This window comes from Pleurodeles waltl, chromosome 11, assembly GCF_031143425.1.
Source record: "Pleurodeles waltl isolate 20211129_DDA chromosome 11, aPleWal1.hap1.20221129, whole genome shotgun sequence".
Lineage (NCBI taxonomy): Eukaryota > Metazoa > Chordata > Amphibia > Caudata > Salamandridae > Pleurodeles > Pleurodeles waltl.
Window position 1 is genome coordinate 92223004 of NC_090450.1, and position 18015 is coordinate 92241018.

At 40.9% G+C, this 18015-nt stretch overlaps 1 protein-coding gene across 2 annotated transcripts in view; it reads right to left on the reverse strand.

The window, feature by feature from the left end:
• Positions 1-588: 588 nt before the first annotated feature.
• SKIL (SKI like proto-oncogene) overlaps positions 589-18015 on the reverse strand; it is a 134909-nt gene continuing 117482 nt past the window's right edge. For both annotated transcript variants that reach the window (XM_069213179.1, XM_069213178.1), the window contains exon 7: positions 589-4516. In XM_069213179.1, coding sequence (XP_069069280.1) covers positions 4355-4516 — 162 coding nt within the window. In that variant the 3' untranslated portion in view covers positions 589-4354. The remainder of the gene's footprint in view (positions 4517-18015) is intronic.

Sequence of the window (18015 nt, forward strand, 5' to 3'; positions counted from 1 at the left end):
CCCTGACAACTCCGTACTTGAACTGGCCTTTAAATAAAGAATCCAAAAGGGAAGAAACAAATCAGGAAATAATCCTTGGTGTAATGCAAACAGACAATGATACAAAAAGGCAACCAATTGTATGCGCCTAGGCGAGTGAGTATATGTATTTAGAAAAGTCAATGTCAGAAGGTCATTGGGGCATGGAAAATCAAAATGTTGAATGATCATTAAGACAACTCGCCATGAAACTAACATGACAATTTGTGGAGAAAACATACACAAGAAAAAAAAATCCTCAAACTGTAGGTTTTAAAATGTGAAAATCTGAATGCAACAAAAACATTTCACTCAATAATACTCTAATATAGCATGACAAAAGGAAAAAGAGGCAAATATAACTGTAAATCTACAATACTGTACAGAAATTGTTTGATTTACGATTGATAATTTATATATAAAACGATTAAATTACAATGCCTATAAGCACAAATTGAAATGCATTTTAGTCAAGTCTACTGAATCACAAAGTATGAGTCATCTTCCTATCTTGTAGGTTAAGTGCGCAAAACAATTAAATTTAACTGAATATTCAAAATATAAGACCGGTTAAGATGGAAAATAAAGGTATTGTTTAATGAAGGAGCATGGTTTTCTTTTACCACACATTTATTTCACTGGCTTAATTCAAAGGAGAAATCAAAATGAGGATGAACCATTCACAGCTTCAAAAATCAAGACAAAAAAAGGTCTATGCTTTAAGTAAAGTTGGGAATAGGTGATAATCAAGTTTCTTTCAAATGAAAACTGCACCCATATGCATCTTTGAGTTAGTCTATGCTGAATAAGTATTAGAATACTACCCCCACCCTTTTTTTTTTTTTAACACAACTCAGCATATCAACTGCTATTTTAAGTATGCAATAAAAATAGTTTAGGAATTCTTAACAATCATGCCCATGTCTACTAAATTTGAACACTTGGAGATCTGCTTAAACAGACAAACACAAACCCCATTTTCCTACATCAGGTTTGGGTCATTGTATAGTAGTATACTATCTGAGACAGACGGTGCTTTAAGAGCAGATAATTACTGCCAAATGAGGACTGGGACAAATTATCTGTTGCAAGTTTGAAATACATCCCGCAGAGTAGGTTTAATACAGTTTGCTTTAGGTTATAAAGCACCTTCTTTACTATGCAACCCTGTATGCTCTTTTAAAATGAAAAATATTGTAATACTTTCTATAAAATATTAACATTAACAAAGTCTAGGAAAAATATGCTTGTATAGAACTACAGACAAAATCCTAGGGCAGAACAAAATGTTTCACGTTTACTAACATACAAAATAAGCATGCTAAGTAATGCTAAAACACAACGTTCATACAGACAGGATACAATATATAATATATATTTTCTTTTTTACAAGAGGTTTGTAAATGTTTATGCAAATACTCAATATCTATTCAAGCTCTTTAAATGGGGTTAGACTGGTAAATGAGGCAGAACTAGAACAATGGCATAGCCCAACGTAATATTTTTCAATTCAAACTTTACAGTATTTACAGTTACTAAAAATCTATTACACAACGACAAATATAACTATGGTATCTTAAATGTATATTTTAGAACTCTGATTTATAAAAGTAAGACTAAACAGTAGGCAAGAAGAATCTGATCTTATAAACAACCTGAAATAAATAAATATATATATATATTCAATGCAAAGATAACGTGATTATAATATAATTTAAAACAAGTGAATTTTTCCTGGTGTGATGTATTTACAAACATTACATTTAAAGTAGTCAGACCCAAAATGGACTTTTGATAAGTCAGTAATAAATTAACATTTTTTAAGGTTGAGGAGTCCTAAGGGCTAACCCATTTTAGGGACTGACACAGTCCAGCAGCAAAAAGAGCCTGTGATTTTAGAATAAAGTATTCTATTCCAGTAACTTTAATTAAAAAATAGCTCTACGACCATTTGAAAAAGGGGCAAGTTCCAAGTTTAAACAAAGATTTTTTTGTTCAGATGTGTGGCCTTGTTTTCGAATTGTTTGCACTAATTTTCATGGCAACAATTAGTACATGCATATTTTCAAAGTACTGTACACTTAAAAAGGGGAACCTAGCAGTCAGTTGTATACAATAGTAGTTATTATGGAAAGGTTTAGACAGCTTAGAAAATGGTTCAACATACCTAATTTCCTATAGAAAGCCCGCTAAATCCAGATTCTCAAAAGTGGGGCCGGGGGAGGACATAGGAGGAAGCTGGTTGCTTTTTTTTAAAAATAATTTTATATTTTGATCAGCCTTGTCCTCCAAATATTTTTGACTGCATAGGCATTATTTTTATAATTATGAAAAGATGGAAGTAAAATGGGGAGGTGCTTTCTATTTACATAGAAGGGGTGTATGGATATTTTAATGAGCTTTGGCAAATTCAGTGGCAGCTCAATCAAATGTAAAAGTGATCAGGCTCCATGCATAGCTCCTGAAGCAGAAGAATTACACTATGTATTCTATAAGTTGAACTGAAAGTTTTGGAAGCAAGTTTCAAATGCTCCCTGTGTCATTCACTTTGAGAGTCCGTTTTGCAGAAGTACAAACATATTTCAACTGAAACAAAAGTGACTACACTTTGCACCAATAACTTTGTGCAATGAAACATAGTGTTAAACATATGAACTTACTTGGCACTGCTCTCCTGGAAGCATACAGCAGTTTGATTTTTGTCACAGTATTTGAGCGATAACTAGGTAGAACATGTGAGCAAAATAATTTATGGAAGTGTCGGAATGCAGCCACTGTATACCTATAAATTAGGCACTGTTACATATACTTCAACTGCTGTATACTAGATTTACAAGGTTCTTCAAATGCACTAACAGAAAGTGATAAAGTTTGTGAAGTGTGTGATGTAAAACAATAAAAAAGAGGATTTAAGTGCAAATTAACAAACTCTGCTCATACTCTGAGACACTTGTCAGAAAAATTAGACAGAAATGCGCTCAAAAAGACATCAGTAGGAAACTGAAATTACCCATGAAACTGCCAATTGCAATACATTTTGCTAAATTTCAGAAATAAAATTTAACCTGAGTCTGGATGCAATCGTTCTCACCCATCGAGAACAAAGGTATTATCAAATTTTCCCAAAGGGGCTTTGTCCATTGAGGAATAGCAGCTTAAAAAGGAACAAAGGGATAATATAGGCACCCATGGTACAAAAACAACTAGCAACTGCAACTACTCCAACGATGAAGTAGATCAAATAATTCTGAATATATATACATTGTTCCTAATGCATGCTGTCCAATACCAGACATGGAACAATTATTGAAATGAACAGCATTTAAATAAACGTTTTAGGCCTTTCCAGTAAAAAAAAGAATTTACTACTGAAATTTGATATAGCTTTTGAATTAAATATACTTGCGAGCATACCCATGTAACAGCTTTTAGAAAAACTTGCACTGCAATGTACAGCAAAAATTATCCTCAAACATATGTGGAAAGTAAATTCACTTGTTAAGCTTCATTTTGCAGAACTCTAATAAACAAGATCAGTGTTTACTTTGCTTGTGTCACTGGTGAGGGCAAGGAAACAGTGTTTTGAAGTATGTGAAATAGATCACATTATAAAAGCACCAGTTTATGAATTTTTCGGTGGAATAATGATTATTTTCCACCACTTTTAAAATAATCTTAGAAGGTGAAAATTAGTTTCAGAAACATCTATTTGCTCATTGCAGAGCAATTTTTTTAAGTCAAGGAAGACACTTTAAATTTGATAGCCATAAAACCTTTCAGAACCCATCAGCTACCAAATTACCCGCACTTCTTCAGTAATGAGGAGAAGTGACTGACATTCATGAAAACAATTACAAGACAGTTTTATAGAAGTAAACAACAAAAAATGGAGTAGAGAAAATACAGCTTGTAAGTAGCTGAAACATTAAGCAGGAAGAAGGTTTAAACAGATTGCTGAACAAGTATGGCCTGAATGGTTTAATATTATTATAATTATCAGTTTTTTTTGTTTTGTTTTTTTAAATCAAGAATAGAAAATAGGCAAGAAAAATAAATCATTTTAGTAACTGCAACTTTAAGACAACAGTAAGAGTTTTAAACAAATTGCTAAACAAATAATGATCTGAACTTACTATAATTATCTCATAGAAACAAAGCTTTCATAAATAATTTACATCTTGTGGGCATAAATGAAAAATGTACAATAACATTTGTTTTTAGATTTTCATTAGGTCTTCGGGAATAGAAAACCGCCAATTTAGTTGTCATTTTTCCATTACAGCCAATTAACATCAGTTTGGCAACAGAAAACTCTGAAGTTCACCATTGATTGCTTCTAATTTACATTAGGATTCTTTGACGAATTCAAAATTTGTTGCTGTAGTTCCTTTATCATCATCTCCAATTTTTGTCTTCCTTCACGTTCTTGCCTAAGTTCATCCTGCAATTCTCGCCTATCTTTTTCTGCTTTATCCAATCTTTGTCGGAGCTCAGTCAACTGCAAAGAGACATATCATCATTCAGAATAGAAAAGCAACAATGACTCATTTTAATTTGAATAGTGTGGTATAGTAACAACTTAAGTGATCACAATGTTATACAAATGTATCCATAATACCAATACAACAAGAGGTATCTACAATGTTCCATTCAAGTATTTTTATCAGATTGGAAAAGAATCCATTACTTCTTTACTCCATAGACATAAATTACAAAAGTCTACGGGGATTACTAACATGGGGAAAATACAAAAGAACCAAAAGCAGAACAAATTATCTTGATCTAATGAGCACCATTTTCCGATTATTATGGATAGCTAAACATCAATGGAATACATGGTTCTTAGATTCTAGTCAAACATGATGGATCAAAAACATTACATTCCTGAGTAAGGACAGAAATATGAGTTGCACCCTGGAACTTATCTTACAGAAATAATGTGCATATTAATATTTACTAATATGCCGACTTGGTAGCTCAATAGTGATTGGGCAAACAAATGAAAATGAAAAGAGTCTGGGATATCCACAATGACGAAGATGCTTGGGTCTTTTTTTTTTAATTGTGATCTGAAAGAGGTCAGTGTATGCAAGAAATGATCAAGAGTTTCCCTAAGAAATCAATTCAGTGGTATATCACTGAAGACTGGAAATATATACTGGATACAGAACCCAGTCCCCATTGTTCACATATAATAAAACATTCAAAGAGGAGAGTATAGTTAATGAAAATGTAAAAACTAACATTGAGTAAAACATGAGAAAAATGAAATGCAGGACACTACATTTTCACACTCATTGAGTTTTTTTTTTTTTCGTTTTTTTTTTTTTAAATTAGTCCTACCAAGAACAATTATTTCAGTCTAAAAGCAGAAATTGTGTATGTTCATGTTTATTATACAGAGCCCCCACTTAAATTTAGTACTGGTAGAGGACCTATATCAATCGATGATTGTGCAAGACGCAGCCAACCTACTGCTATCCAGTAAGCAAAGAATGCACAATATCTATGAGGTACTTTCATATTACAAATCACCCATTAAATAAAAGGCGACTAAGGAAATGCCTCCTGGGCATGGTTACCCCCTAACATTTTGCCTTTGCTGATACCAAGTTATGAATTGAAAGTGTGCTGGGACCCTGCTAACCAGGCCCCAGCACCAGTGTTCATTCCCTAAACTGTACCTTTGTCTCCACAATTGGCACAACCCTGGCACTCAGGTAAGTCCCTTGTAAATGGTACCCCTGGTACCAAGAACCCTGATGCCAGGAAGGTCTCGAAGGGCTGCAGCATGTCTTATGCCACCCTGGGGACCCCCCCACTCGGCACATGCCCACTGCCTCACAGCTTGCGTGTGCTGGTGGGGAGAAAAATTATTACGTCGACATGGCACTCCCCTCAGAGTGCCCTGCCAACCTCACACTGCCTGTGGCATAGGTAAGTCACCCCTCTAGCACGCCTTACAGCCCTAAGGCAGGGTGCACTATACCACAGGTGTACCACATGAGCACTATGACCCTACAGTGTAAGTAAAACCTTAGACATTGTAAGTGCAGGGTAGCCATAAGAGTATATGGTCTGGGAGTTTGTCAAACACGAACTCCACAGTTCCATAATGGCTACACTGAAATCTGGGAAGTTCGGCATCAAACTTCTCAGCACAATAAATGCACACTGATGCCAGTGTGCAATTTATTGTAGCATACACCCAGAGGGCATCTTAGAGATGCCCCCTGAATACCAACCCAACTTCTAGTTTAGGCTGACCAGTTTCTGCCAGCCTGCCACACACCAGACATGTTGCTAGCCATATGGGGAGAGTGCCTTTGTCACTTTGCTTCTCACCTCCCCCTGCAGGAACTGTAACACCTGGTGGTGAGCCTCAAAGGCTCACCCCTTTTGTTACAGCGCCCCAGGGCATCCCAGCTAGTGGAGATGCCCACCCCTCCGGCCACTGCCCCCACTTTTGGTGTCAAGGCTGGAGGAGATAATGAGAAAAACAAGGAGGAGTCACCCACCAGTCAGGACAGCCCCTAAGGTGTCCTGAGTTGAGGTGACCCCTGCTTTGAGAAATCCTCCATCTTGAGTTTGGAGGATTCCCCCAATAGGATTAGGGATGTGCCCCCTCTCCACCGGGAGGAGGCACAAAGAGGGTGTAGCCACCCTCAAGGACAGTAGCCATTGGCTACTGCCCTCCCAGACCTAAACACACCCCTAAGTTCAGTATTTAGGGGCTCCCCAGATCCCAGGAAATCAGATTCCTGCAACCTGAAGAAACAAGAAGGACTGCTGACCTACAAGCCTGCAGAGAAGGAGGAAGACGATAACTGCTTTGGCCTCAGCCCTACCGGCCTGTCCCCAACTTCGAAAACCTGCTCCAGCGACGCATCCGACAGGGACCAGTGACCTCCGAAGCCTCCGAGGACTGCCCTGGACTAAAGGACCAAGAAACTCCTGTGAACAGCGCCCCTGTTCAAAACCAGCTACTTCTTTGCAACAAAGAAGCAACTTTCAAAGACTGCACTTTCCCGCTGGAAGCGTGAGACTGCACACACTGCACCCGACACCCCCGGCTCAAGATCCAGAGAACAAACACCTCAGGGATGACTCCCCGGCGACTGCAAGCACGTGAGTAACCAGAGACGGCCCCCCCTGAGCCCCCACAGCAACGCCTGCAGAGAGAATCCAGAGGCTCCCCCTGACCGCGATTGCCTGTAACAAGGGACCCGACGCCTGGAACCAACACTGCACCCGCAGCCCCCAGGACCTGAAGGAACCGAACCTCAGCGCAGGAGTGACCCCCAGGCAACCCTCTGCCTTGCCCAGGTGGTGGCTGTCCCGAGAAGACCCCCCCCCCCCCCAATGCCTGCACCGCTAGAGTGACCCCCGGGTCCCTCCATTGTTTCCTATCTGAAATCCGACGCCTGCTTTGCACACTGCACCCAGCCGCCCCTGTGCCGCTGAGGGTGTGTTTTGTGTGCCTACTTGTGTCCCCCCCAGTGTTCACCCCCTGGTCTGTCCCCGAGGACGCAGATACTTACCTGCTGGCAGACTGGAACCGGAACACCCCTGTTCCCCATAGGCGCCTATGTGTTTTGGGTACCTCTTTGACCTCTGCACCTGACTGGCCCTGAGCTGCTGGTGTAACTTTGGGGTTGCCTTGAACCCCCAACGGTGGGCTGTCTATACCCCAGAACTGAGACTTGTAAGTGTTTTACTTACCTCCTAATCTAACCTTTACTTACCTCCCCCAGGAACTGTTGATTTTTGCACTAAGTGTCCACTTTGAAAATAGCTTATTGCCATTTTTACAAAGACTGTATAGGATATTGCTTTTATTCAAAGTTCCTAAAGTATCTAAGTGAAGTACCTTACATTTAAAGTGTTTACTGTAAATCTTGAACCTGTGGTTCTTAACAAACTAAGAAACAATATTTTTCAATATAAAAACCTATTGGCCTGGAGTAAGTCTTTGAGTGTGTGTTCCTCATTTATTGCCTGTGTGTGTACAACAAATGCTTAACACTACCCAATGATAAGCCTACTGCTCGACCACACTACCACAAAATAGAGCGTTAGAATTATCTACTTTTGCCACTATCTTACCTCTAAGGGGAACCCTTGGACTCTGTGCAGACAATTTCTTACTTTGAAACTTCCTACAGCGACATTTGAGTTTTAAATATCACTTGGAAACTGCTACATTGCAAAAGCTTTCTTGTATTTCACAGAGGCTGGAAAATTAACCCAATCCAGATATCAGTTTCTCATCAAAGTGTAAAGTGAAAATGACAAATGATACAGAATGAATGGCGTCATTTTCATCTTTAGTAAACCTAAACAACACCACCAAGGCGATATATTAAATATCTTTTTATTCAGTTTGCAAGAACAGAAAAACAAACAATGCCAACATTCCAGCATTATAGGTATAAAAGGGTGTCTCATTGATATTACATAGAATGTTAGTGATACTCAATGACTATTCCGAATGTCTCTGATCTCTTATTCCTCTGCAGTCCCCATCAATTGTAGTACATAAAAATGTAAAAAAAAAATACATGACCACTGACTTTCCAAGGGGTGATGAGTTGTTCAGGATTCTGGATAGTCTCATCTAATGCATTTCTCTGACCACTATCAAGTATAATAAGTTGCTAAATTATAGTACTCATTACAATCAATCTACTATTTTTCACACATCTTCAATTGTTATTAACTTCAAAAATTATTAAAATGTTACAACTGAAGTGCCATACAGTTACAAAAGTCAAAATGTCCTCTTTCGACTGTGAATTGCTATGTTCATGCTTTCAAAAGATGAGCATTTTGCTTGGATAGTGTTAGTATGGCCAATTAAGGGACATTGGAAAGGGTTTTTGTCTGGAGCAGCTAACAGAAGTTATATATTTATGAATAGTTCGAAGAGGGTGGAATGAATGATTCCTTCTTTGTCATGAAAACATTTTGATTAACTAGTCACACAAATTGATATTTACTTCACAATGTTCTCAAAGCAGCATTTATCTGTTGTTCAACCATACCAAGACAAAATTCTTATTTGCCAAGAGCAGTAAACTACATAAAGTACAAATCTGGTTCAAAGATCTGAAGTTTGATTGCTTTGAATGCTAAATCTCAGCAAATGCCAAATCACCTGAATTCACCCCAGACATCAACCTCTTCCTCAAGGAATAAATTGCCAAAAATACAACAGCCTGATACCAGCTCTACCGTCTAAATAAAGTCAAACTGTTTCTTTCGGAGAGCAACTTCAGAACTGTGTGCAAGCCCTTATATTCTCACATTTGGGGGGTGGTAATGCCCTACTCCATGGTCTCCCAGACTCTAAAGTAGAGCCCTCATGGAAATCATACATGCTGCAGCACATCTCATTCAGGGCCTGCAAAAATATGATGACATCATCCCCATTCTGAAGGAACTCAACCAGCTCCCTTTGCATGCCCGCACCATCTTCAAAACCAGCTGGATCGTTTACAAAGCCATCAAACCCAGCACCCCTGCTTATCTTGCAGACAAGTAAATCATCTTTGGTGGTTCTTGGCGCCTCAGAAACCAGGACATCATCAGACTGCAGACTAAAGTGTCATTTTTTTATTTTGTTTTTTAAACGCCAACAGGCCTTTTCCATCTATACACCTAGGATCTGAAACAAGTATCCATCAGGAATGTCCCAATGCTGCTCCAAATTTGGAAATACTTGGAAGACTCCCCTCTTTACGGAACAGTACATTAAAATGCATTAGCCGTCCACCACTCTGCTTCCATTACTATTGCTTGCTAAGTTTAAGCTTCACTTTCACCATGTACACCACTCTGCTGCCTTTTGGCTAGATTTGTGTTATAGAAGTATCACCCATACACATAGACATTTCAAAAGAGTACTTGGAGCTCAAAGGAATCACAAACATTATCCCTTTTAATGGCATCATGTCTTAAATCCTAAAGTGTCTTGAAGCTAATACGTAAATCCTACTGGCACAATTTAGAAAACTGCAGGCACGTTTACTGAAAGTATAAAAATTATATGCTGAATAAGTTTATTTTCTTTTCATAAGAAGCATACACTTTTTCTAAAGCGTTGAGATCTTTTCTATATGAATATGTGCTATTTTTCAAAACAGCAGATGATAATGCAACAAAATCTGCATTTAAAACATAAATGCTTGATTTGTGATTCTATGAAGCATTCATGCCTCCAACATAATACCACTGGCCCTGATATTTTGCTTCTTTCTTGCCTGTACATAATTTTACGTAAGTGTGACAGGATTTCACCTCTTTACTGCTATCAGGATTCATGGAGGAATCTGCATCTTTTAATCTCATTACTAGCCTTCCTAAGAAGGTTGGCTGAGCTGCAGAATTTATAGAGCACGGCTAATCACCCATGAGGGATCCAGGCACTGGGATCCTGTTGCGATGAGTCAACGAGTCAGGTCTTGAGTCACTTTCTGAATTCTGTGAAAGATGATGTTTGTAGGTGGAGGGGAAAAGTCAATCCAGGACGTGGCAGCGAGGTAGAAGGAGCCCTCTCAACTGTGGCTTCGGAAGATGCGGGGAGTGTGGGTGAGGGAAGCAGGATACAGGTGTCTGGAGGGTTGGTGGTAGTTCAGGCGGTGGCTGATGTATGCTAGTCCTTGGTTGGGGAAGACTTTGTAGGCGTGTATCAGTATCTTGAACTGGCATCTTTTCTGGACGGGGAGCCAGCTGAGGTTCCTGAGGGGGGAGGGGGCGGGGGGGGGGGGAGAGATGATGTGGGTCCGTTTGGGGAGGTTGACGGTGAGTCCGGCAGCTGAGTTCTGAATCGGCTGAAGTCTCTTTAGGAGCTGGATAATGAATTCTGCATAGAGCGCGTTGCTGTAATTGGGTCGGTTGGTCACTACGGCTCGAGTCAATGTTTTTCTGGTGTCACTAGAGAGCCATTTGAACATCTTTTGAAGCCTGCAAAATGTGTGGAAACAGGCAGAGGAAAGTGTGCTGATCTGGCGTTTCATGGTGAGTTTGCAGTCCAGGATGATGCCAGGGTTGCGGGTGCGGTCTGTCGATGTGGGTGCAAGTTCGGCTGCCCACCATGTGCTGTTGCACATGGAGGCATGGTTTCCAAAGATCAGTATATCAGTGTTCCCGTGTTGAGCTCCAGGCAGTTGGTCTTCACCCAGTCAACGATGCTCGTCATGCAGTTGTGTAAACTGGTTCTGGTGGTTGAGGAGTCTTCTGAGAGCGAGAGGATTAGCTGGGTGTCAGCTGCGTAGGACCTGATGTAGAGGCCGTGGGTTCCAACTATGCTGGCTAGAGGAGTCATGTAGGAGTTGAACAGGGTGTGGTTAAGGGATGAACCATGCTGGCGCCGCAGATGATGCTCTTGGGTTTCCGACGTGAATGTGGGTAGGCGGACTCTCTGGGTTTGTCCTGTGAGGAAGGATGCAATCCTTATGAGGGCGGGTCCATGGATCCCGATGAGGTGGAGTCTCCTGATAAGGGTACGTGGGAAACAGTGTTGAACGCTGCTGAGAGGCCAAGGATCAGTGTTGCTGTGTCTCTCCAGTCGAGGACGATTCTGATGTTGTCGGTGGGAGAGATCAGTGTGGTCTCAATGCTGTGGTTGGCACAGAAGATGGTCTGAGAGGTATCCAGCAGGTTGTTGATCTCCAGGTGTTCATTGAGATGTCATTTGATGGCCTTCTCCAGGACTTTGGGGAGGAAGGGACCATAGAGATGGAGTGGTAGTTCTTGCGTTCGCTGGGGTCGGCGGAGGGTTTCGTGCAGGGGGGTCTAGCCTTAGCATGTTTCCACTGATCGGGAAAGGTGGCTATGGTGATGGAAGAATTGGAAATGGAGGTGAGTTAGCTGCTGATTTCCTTTCTCCCGAAGTTGAAGACGTAGTGGGAGCAGGGTTCCATTGGTGCTCTGGAGTGGATGGAGTTCATGATGGCAATGGTTCTCTGTTTGATGAGCTGTTCCGATGTAGTGAGCTGAGAATTGTTGGTGGTATCAGTTAGCGTGAGGAGGCTGTGGAGGTCGGTGGGTTGGGGTGCAAATTTACTGTAGATGGTAGATATCTTGCCTTGGAAGCAGTCTGCTAGGGTGTTGCAGAGTTCCTGGGATGGGGAGATGGTGTTCTCAGAGGCTGACAAGGAGGAGAACTCAGACAATGTTGAAGAGTTTCTTGATGTGGTTTGGGTGGAGGTTTTGATGTGGTCTGTAAGGATGCGGTTTCCGTGTATTTTACGAGCAGTCGGTATTTGTTGAGGGATGATTTGAAGGCGGCTCGGTCTGTGGGATCTTTGCTGGTGCGCCATAGCCTCTCTAGGTGTAACAGCATGGCCCACGTTTGATGTGGACTCCTCACATTTGCCATTTCGAGCCGCTGGAGGGTGCCCATGCTTTTCGTATCTTTTTTGTGACGAGTTTATACTGGCACCACTATTAGGGGTGGGCGGTCAACTCTGCTCGCGGAGTTTGTAGAGGTTCTCCCACTCAGCGCAGTTCCCATAAACTACTCGTAGTGGAGATGAGCAGAGTTTTCTCCTCGCTAGTCAATGGTGAGTTGGTGAGTGCAAGCAGGGAAAATGTTACTCAGGACCACCTCCCGGCGCGTTTTCTCAGCGCGAGCGGTCGCAGTATAGTTGCAACTGCTTGCGTTGAGAAACCTTCCGTTCACGTTAAGGTAGCTGCTGCTTGAGTACAAAATCAACTCGAGCAACAGAAAAGAAGCAGTGCCCTCTTGCGCTGCGCAGGGGAGCCATTCACGCAGATTTTTCAGCACGGGACAAAACCTGCCACTAAAAATCAGCGCAAGCAGCGTGACCCAATGCACTCTGCCGCTTGTGGAACTCTGCGTAGCGCAGCAGAGTTTTTTGGACACTTCGCAAAGCTCCACGTAGCATAACTCCGTGAACTCAGCCCAGGCTTAACCACTATGGCAAACGTTAGACTGTGGCAAGAAAGCCATAGAAATGTAGACTTCTCCTTCAACAATTAAGATGCTAAATGAGGGATTAGGACTTATATTTTAATCAACAGACTTTGACCCCAGAAGAAGAGAAAAAAAGCAGTCCACAGAGAAAGAAAGTTGAAGACAGGAAAAAACAGGAATGAATAAGAAAGTATACAAGTGAAATAACATGATAAAAAGTGTATCATGGATGAAGAAGTAGGTGGGAGGTGGAATCCAAACTAGACCACCTTCTGATTCAGCAAACAGAATTTGGCAATGCTGGTGGCAGGCCCCTAAGAAAATCTTTGGGCTTTGTTTTACAAAGTTAGCATAGGTCATGGATGCATAATTGTTTATCCAAATGGCAAGTCTATAGACTTTGTCAAAAATGATAATGATGCCCTGGCAAACTGACCTGAACAGCCTATCCTGCAGGGAAGTTTGCTCAGGATTCCCACACCACGCCCAAAGGTAGTAACAGAAAAGCTGAGTGAAAAATGTACTTTGGTGTGGCCAGAAGTTATATATCCTGAGCAGCTCACAAGGGAAGTAAATATTTCAATCCCATTTTTGTATTTCAGGGGTCAATTTTGTGAAACTAATAAATTTGGCATTGAGGGCTTCCCCCTGACATTTACACCTACGAGACACCTAGGCAAAAACAATGCATAAACATCAAGGCAAATCACAGCCAAAAAGAAGTTCAATCACATTGTCAATTCTACTCTACCTCCTTTGGCTTCTACTAGATGTCAGAATAAATTTAAAAAATGGAAGCACAACTTACAAAGGAAGCCAGACAAGATACAATAGCATGGTCAACGTACTGACATTCTGTGTTTGTTCCAGAGATTTTAGAAGAAAAACCACATTGCTAATGCCATCTAAGTTCAAAACAAGCGTACAACAGACCCTTCACTGGGGCAGTATTAAGACAGTGGAACTCTCTCTACCATCCTGAGACAATCACTGGGTTTACTCTCCTTTAGAGCTTTATATAACTTTCATATTCAAAAGACGATTAAGGTATACATCTAGAACTGTGCATCTGTGCCAACTTTTGAATCAACCTGTCCCGGTTGTTCTTCTGCTTCTCAAAATTAACTTTCAATTCCTTATACATTAATACTTACTGCTATCAGATATTATCTGGAGTCTAATTGAAAGTATCCTGCACAACAAGATGTCATGAAAGAAGGTAACTGTGAAAATATGACAGCTAGGAAATAAATAGCAGGTTGTATACCTCCTTAAAATCAATCAAAACAAATCATGCAATCAAGATTGTCAGAAAAGGAAAATGTCACTTACCCAGTGTACATCTGTTCGTGGCATTAGTCGCTCGGAGTGTTATAAGTTGTTTTTCTTCGAAGAAGTCTTTTCGAATCACGAGATCGAGGGACTCCTCCCATTTCGGCTCCATTGCGCATGGGCGTCGACTCCATCTTAGATTGTTTTCCCCCGCAGAGGGTGAGGTAGGAGTTGTATATGCTAGTAATAGTGCCCATGCAATGGAGTGAATATGTATGTACATAATGTAGTTTACAGTAATATATATATTTACAAATATACAGATGTTCAAGATCAACTTCTAAACGGCTACAGGCTCCCGGGGAGGCGGGTGGGTGCATGTGAATCTGCAGCGACTAATGCCACGAACAGATGTACACTGGGTAAGTGACATTTTCCGTTCGGTGGCATGTGTAGCTGCAGATATACATGCTGTGCATAGACTAGTAAGCAGTTATCTCCCCAAAAGCGGTGGTTCAGCCTGTAGGAGTTGAAGTTGTCTGAAACAATGTTCGTAGTACTGCTTGGCCTACTGTGGCTTGGTGTGTTGTTAGCACATCTACACAGTAGTGTTTGGTAAATGTATGAGGCGTAGACCATGTAGCTGCCTTACATATTTCTGTCATTGGAATATTTCCTAGAAAGACCATGGTAGCACCTTTCTTTCTAGTTGAGTGTGCCTTTGGTGTAATAGGCAGTCCTCTTTTTGCTTTAAGATAACAGGTTTGAATGCACTTAACTATCCATCTAGCAATGCCTTGCTTAGAAATTGGATTTCCTGTATGAGGTTTTTGGAAAGCAATAAATAATTGTTTTGTTTTGCGAATTAGTTTTGTTCTGTCAATGTAGTACATTAACGCTCTTTTGATGTCTAATGTATGTAGTGCTCTTTCAGCTACGGAGTCTGGCTGTGGGAAGAACACTGGTAATTCTACTGTTTGATTTAAGTGGAACGGTAATATGACTTTTGGTAAAAATTTAGGATTTGTTCGTAGAACTACTTTATGCTTGTGTATCTGAATAAATGGTTCTTGTATGGTAAATGCTTGAATCTCACTTACTCTTCTTAAAGATGTGATGGCAATTAAAAATGCAACTTTCCATGTTAAGTATTGCATTTCACAAGAGTGCATGGGCTCAAAAGGTGGACCCATGAGTCGTGTTAAGACAATGTTGAGGGTCCATGAAGGAACTGGTGGTGTTCTTGGTGGAATAATTCTCTTTAGACCTTCCATAAATGCTTTTATGACTGGTATTCTAAATAGAGAAGTTGAGTGCGTAATTTGCAGGTAAGCTGAAATTGCTGTAAGATGTATTTTAATGGAAGAAAAAGCTAGCTTTGATTTTTGAAAATGTAGTAAGTATCCTACGATGTCTTTGGCAGATGCGTGTAAGGGTTGAATTTGATTATTATGGCAGTAACAAACAAATCTTTTCCACTTATTTGCATAGCAATGTCTAGTGGTAGGTTTCCTAGCTTGTTTTATGACCTCCATACATTCCTGTGTAAGGTCTAAATGTCCGAACTCTAGGACTTCAGGAGCCAGATTGCTAGTTTCAGCGATGCTGGATTTGGGTGTCTGATCTGTTGTTTGTGTTGCGTTAACAGATCTGGTATGTTTGGTAGTTTGACATGAGGCACTACTGAGAGGTCTAGTAGTGTTGTGTACCAAGGTTGCCTTGCCCATGTTGGTGCTATTAGTATAAGTTTGAGTTTGTTTTGACTCAGCTTGTTTACTAGATATGGAAGGAGTGGGAGAGGGGGAAAAGCGTAAGCAAATATCCCTGACCAACTCATCCATAACGCATTGCCCTGAGACTGATCTTGTGGGTACCTGGATGCAAAGTTTTGGCATTTTGCGTTTTCCTTTGTTGCAAATAGATCTATTTGTGGTGTTCCCCAACTCTGGAAGTAAGTATTCAGTATTTGGGGGTGAATCTCCCATTCGTGGATCTGTTGGTGATCCCGAGAAAGATTGTCTGCTAGCTGGTTCTGAATTCCTGGAATAAATTGTGCTAATAGGCGAATGTGGTTATGAATCGCCCAATGCCATATTTTCTGTGCCAGGAGACACAACTGTGTTGAGTGTGTGCCTCCCTGTTTGTTTAGGTAATACATCGTTGTCATGTTGTCTGTTTTGACAAGAATGTGTTTGTAGCTTATTATGGGTTGAAATGCTTTCAGCGCTAGAAATACTGCCAATAGTTCCAAGTGATTTATGTGAAACTGTTTTTGGTGAGTGTCCCATTGTCCTTGGATGCTGTATTGATTGAGGTGTGGTCCCCACCCTATCATGGAGGCATCTGTTATTACATATTGTGGCACTGGGTCTTGGAAAGGCCGCCCTTGGTTTAAATTTATACTGTTCCACCATTGAAGCGAGGTGTATGTTTGGCGGTCTACCAACACCAGATTTAGAATTTGACCCTGTGCCTGTGACCACTGTGATGCTAGGCACTGTTATAAGGGCCGCATGTGCAACCTGGCGTTTGGGACAATGGCTATGCATGAGGACATCATGCCTAAGAGTTTCATCACCATTTTGACTTGTATTTTTTGATTTGGATACATGGCCTGTATTACATTGTGAAATGCCTGAACTCTTTGTGGACTTGGAGTGGCAATCCCTTTTGCTGTGTTGATTGTCGTCCCTAAGTATTGCTGTGTTTGACACGGCAGAAGGTGTGACTTTGTGTAGTTGATTGTGAAACCTAGTTTGTGGAGGGTTTCTATGACATACTCTGTGTGTTGTGAACACTTTCCTAGCGTGTTGGTTTTGATTAACCAATCGTCTAGGTACGGGAACACATGTATTTGCTGCCTTCTGATATGTGCAGCTACGACTGCTAGGCACTTTGTAAAAACTCTTGGCGCACTTGTTATTCCGAATGGCAACACCTTGAATTGGTAATGTATCCCTTGGAATACAAACCTTAAGTACTTTCTGTGTGAAGGATGTATCGGTATATGGAAATATGCATCCTTTAGGTCTAGTGTTGTCATGTAGTCTTGTTGTTTGAGTAGTGGGATTACGTCTTGTAATGTCACCATGTGAAAGTGATCTGATTTGATGTAGGTATTTAATGTTCGGAGATCTAATATAGGTCTCAGAGTCTTGTCTTTTTTGGGTATGAGAAAGTACAGAGAGTAAACTCCTGTTCCTTTCTGGTGTTCTGGTACTAATTCTATTGCTTCTTTTAGTAGTAATGCCTGAACTTCTAGTCCTAGAAGATTTATATGTTCTTTTGACATATTGTGTGTTTTCGGTGGTACGTTTGGAGGGAATTTGAGAAATTCTATGCAATAACCATGCTGGATAATTGCCAGTACCCAAGTGTCTGTTGTTATCTCCTCCCAATGTTTGTAAAATAGTCTTAGTCTCCCCCCACAGGTGTTATGTGTTGGGGATGTGTGACTTAGAAGTTACTGTTTGTTTTGAGGGGTTTTGGGGCTTTGGAACTTCCCTCTATTTTTTTGGAATTGTGCCCCTCTATATTGCCCCCAAAAACTTCCCTGCTGGTATTGGCTTTGATAAGTGGGCCTTGCTTGTGAGGTTGTGGCCTCTGTAGGTTGACCTCGAAACCCTCCCCTAAATGGTGTCTTGCGAAATGCGCCTCTGCTTTGTGGGGAGTAGAGTGCGCCCATGGCTTTTGCGGTATCAGTATCTTTTTTGAGTTTTTCAACAGCAGTGTCGACTTCCGGCCCAAACAACTGCTGTACATTAAAGGGCATATTCAGCACGGCT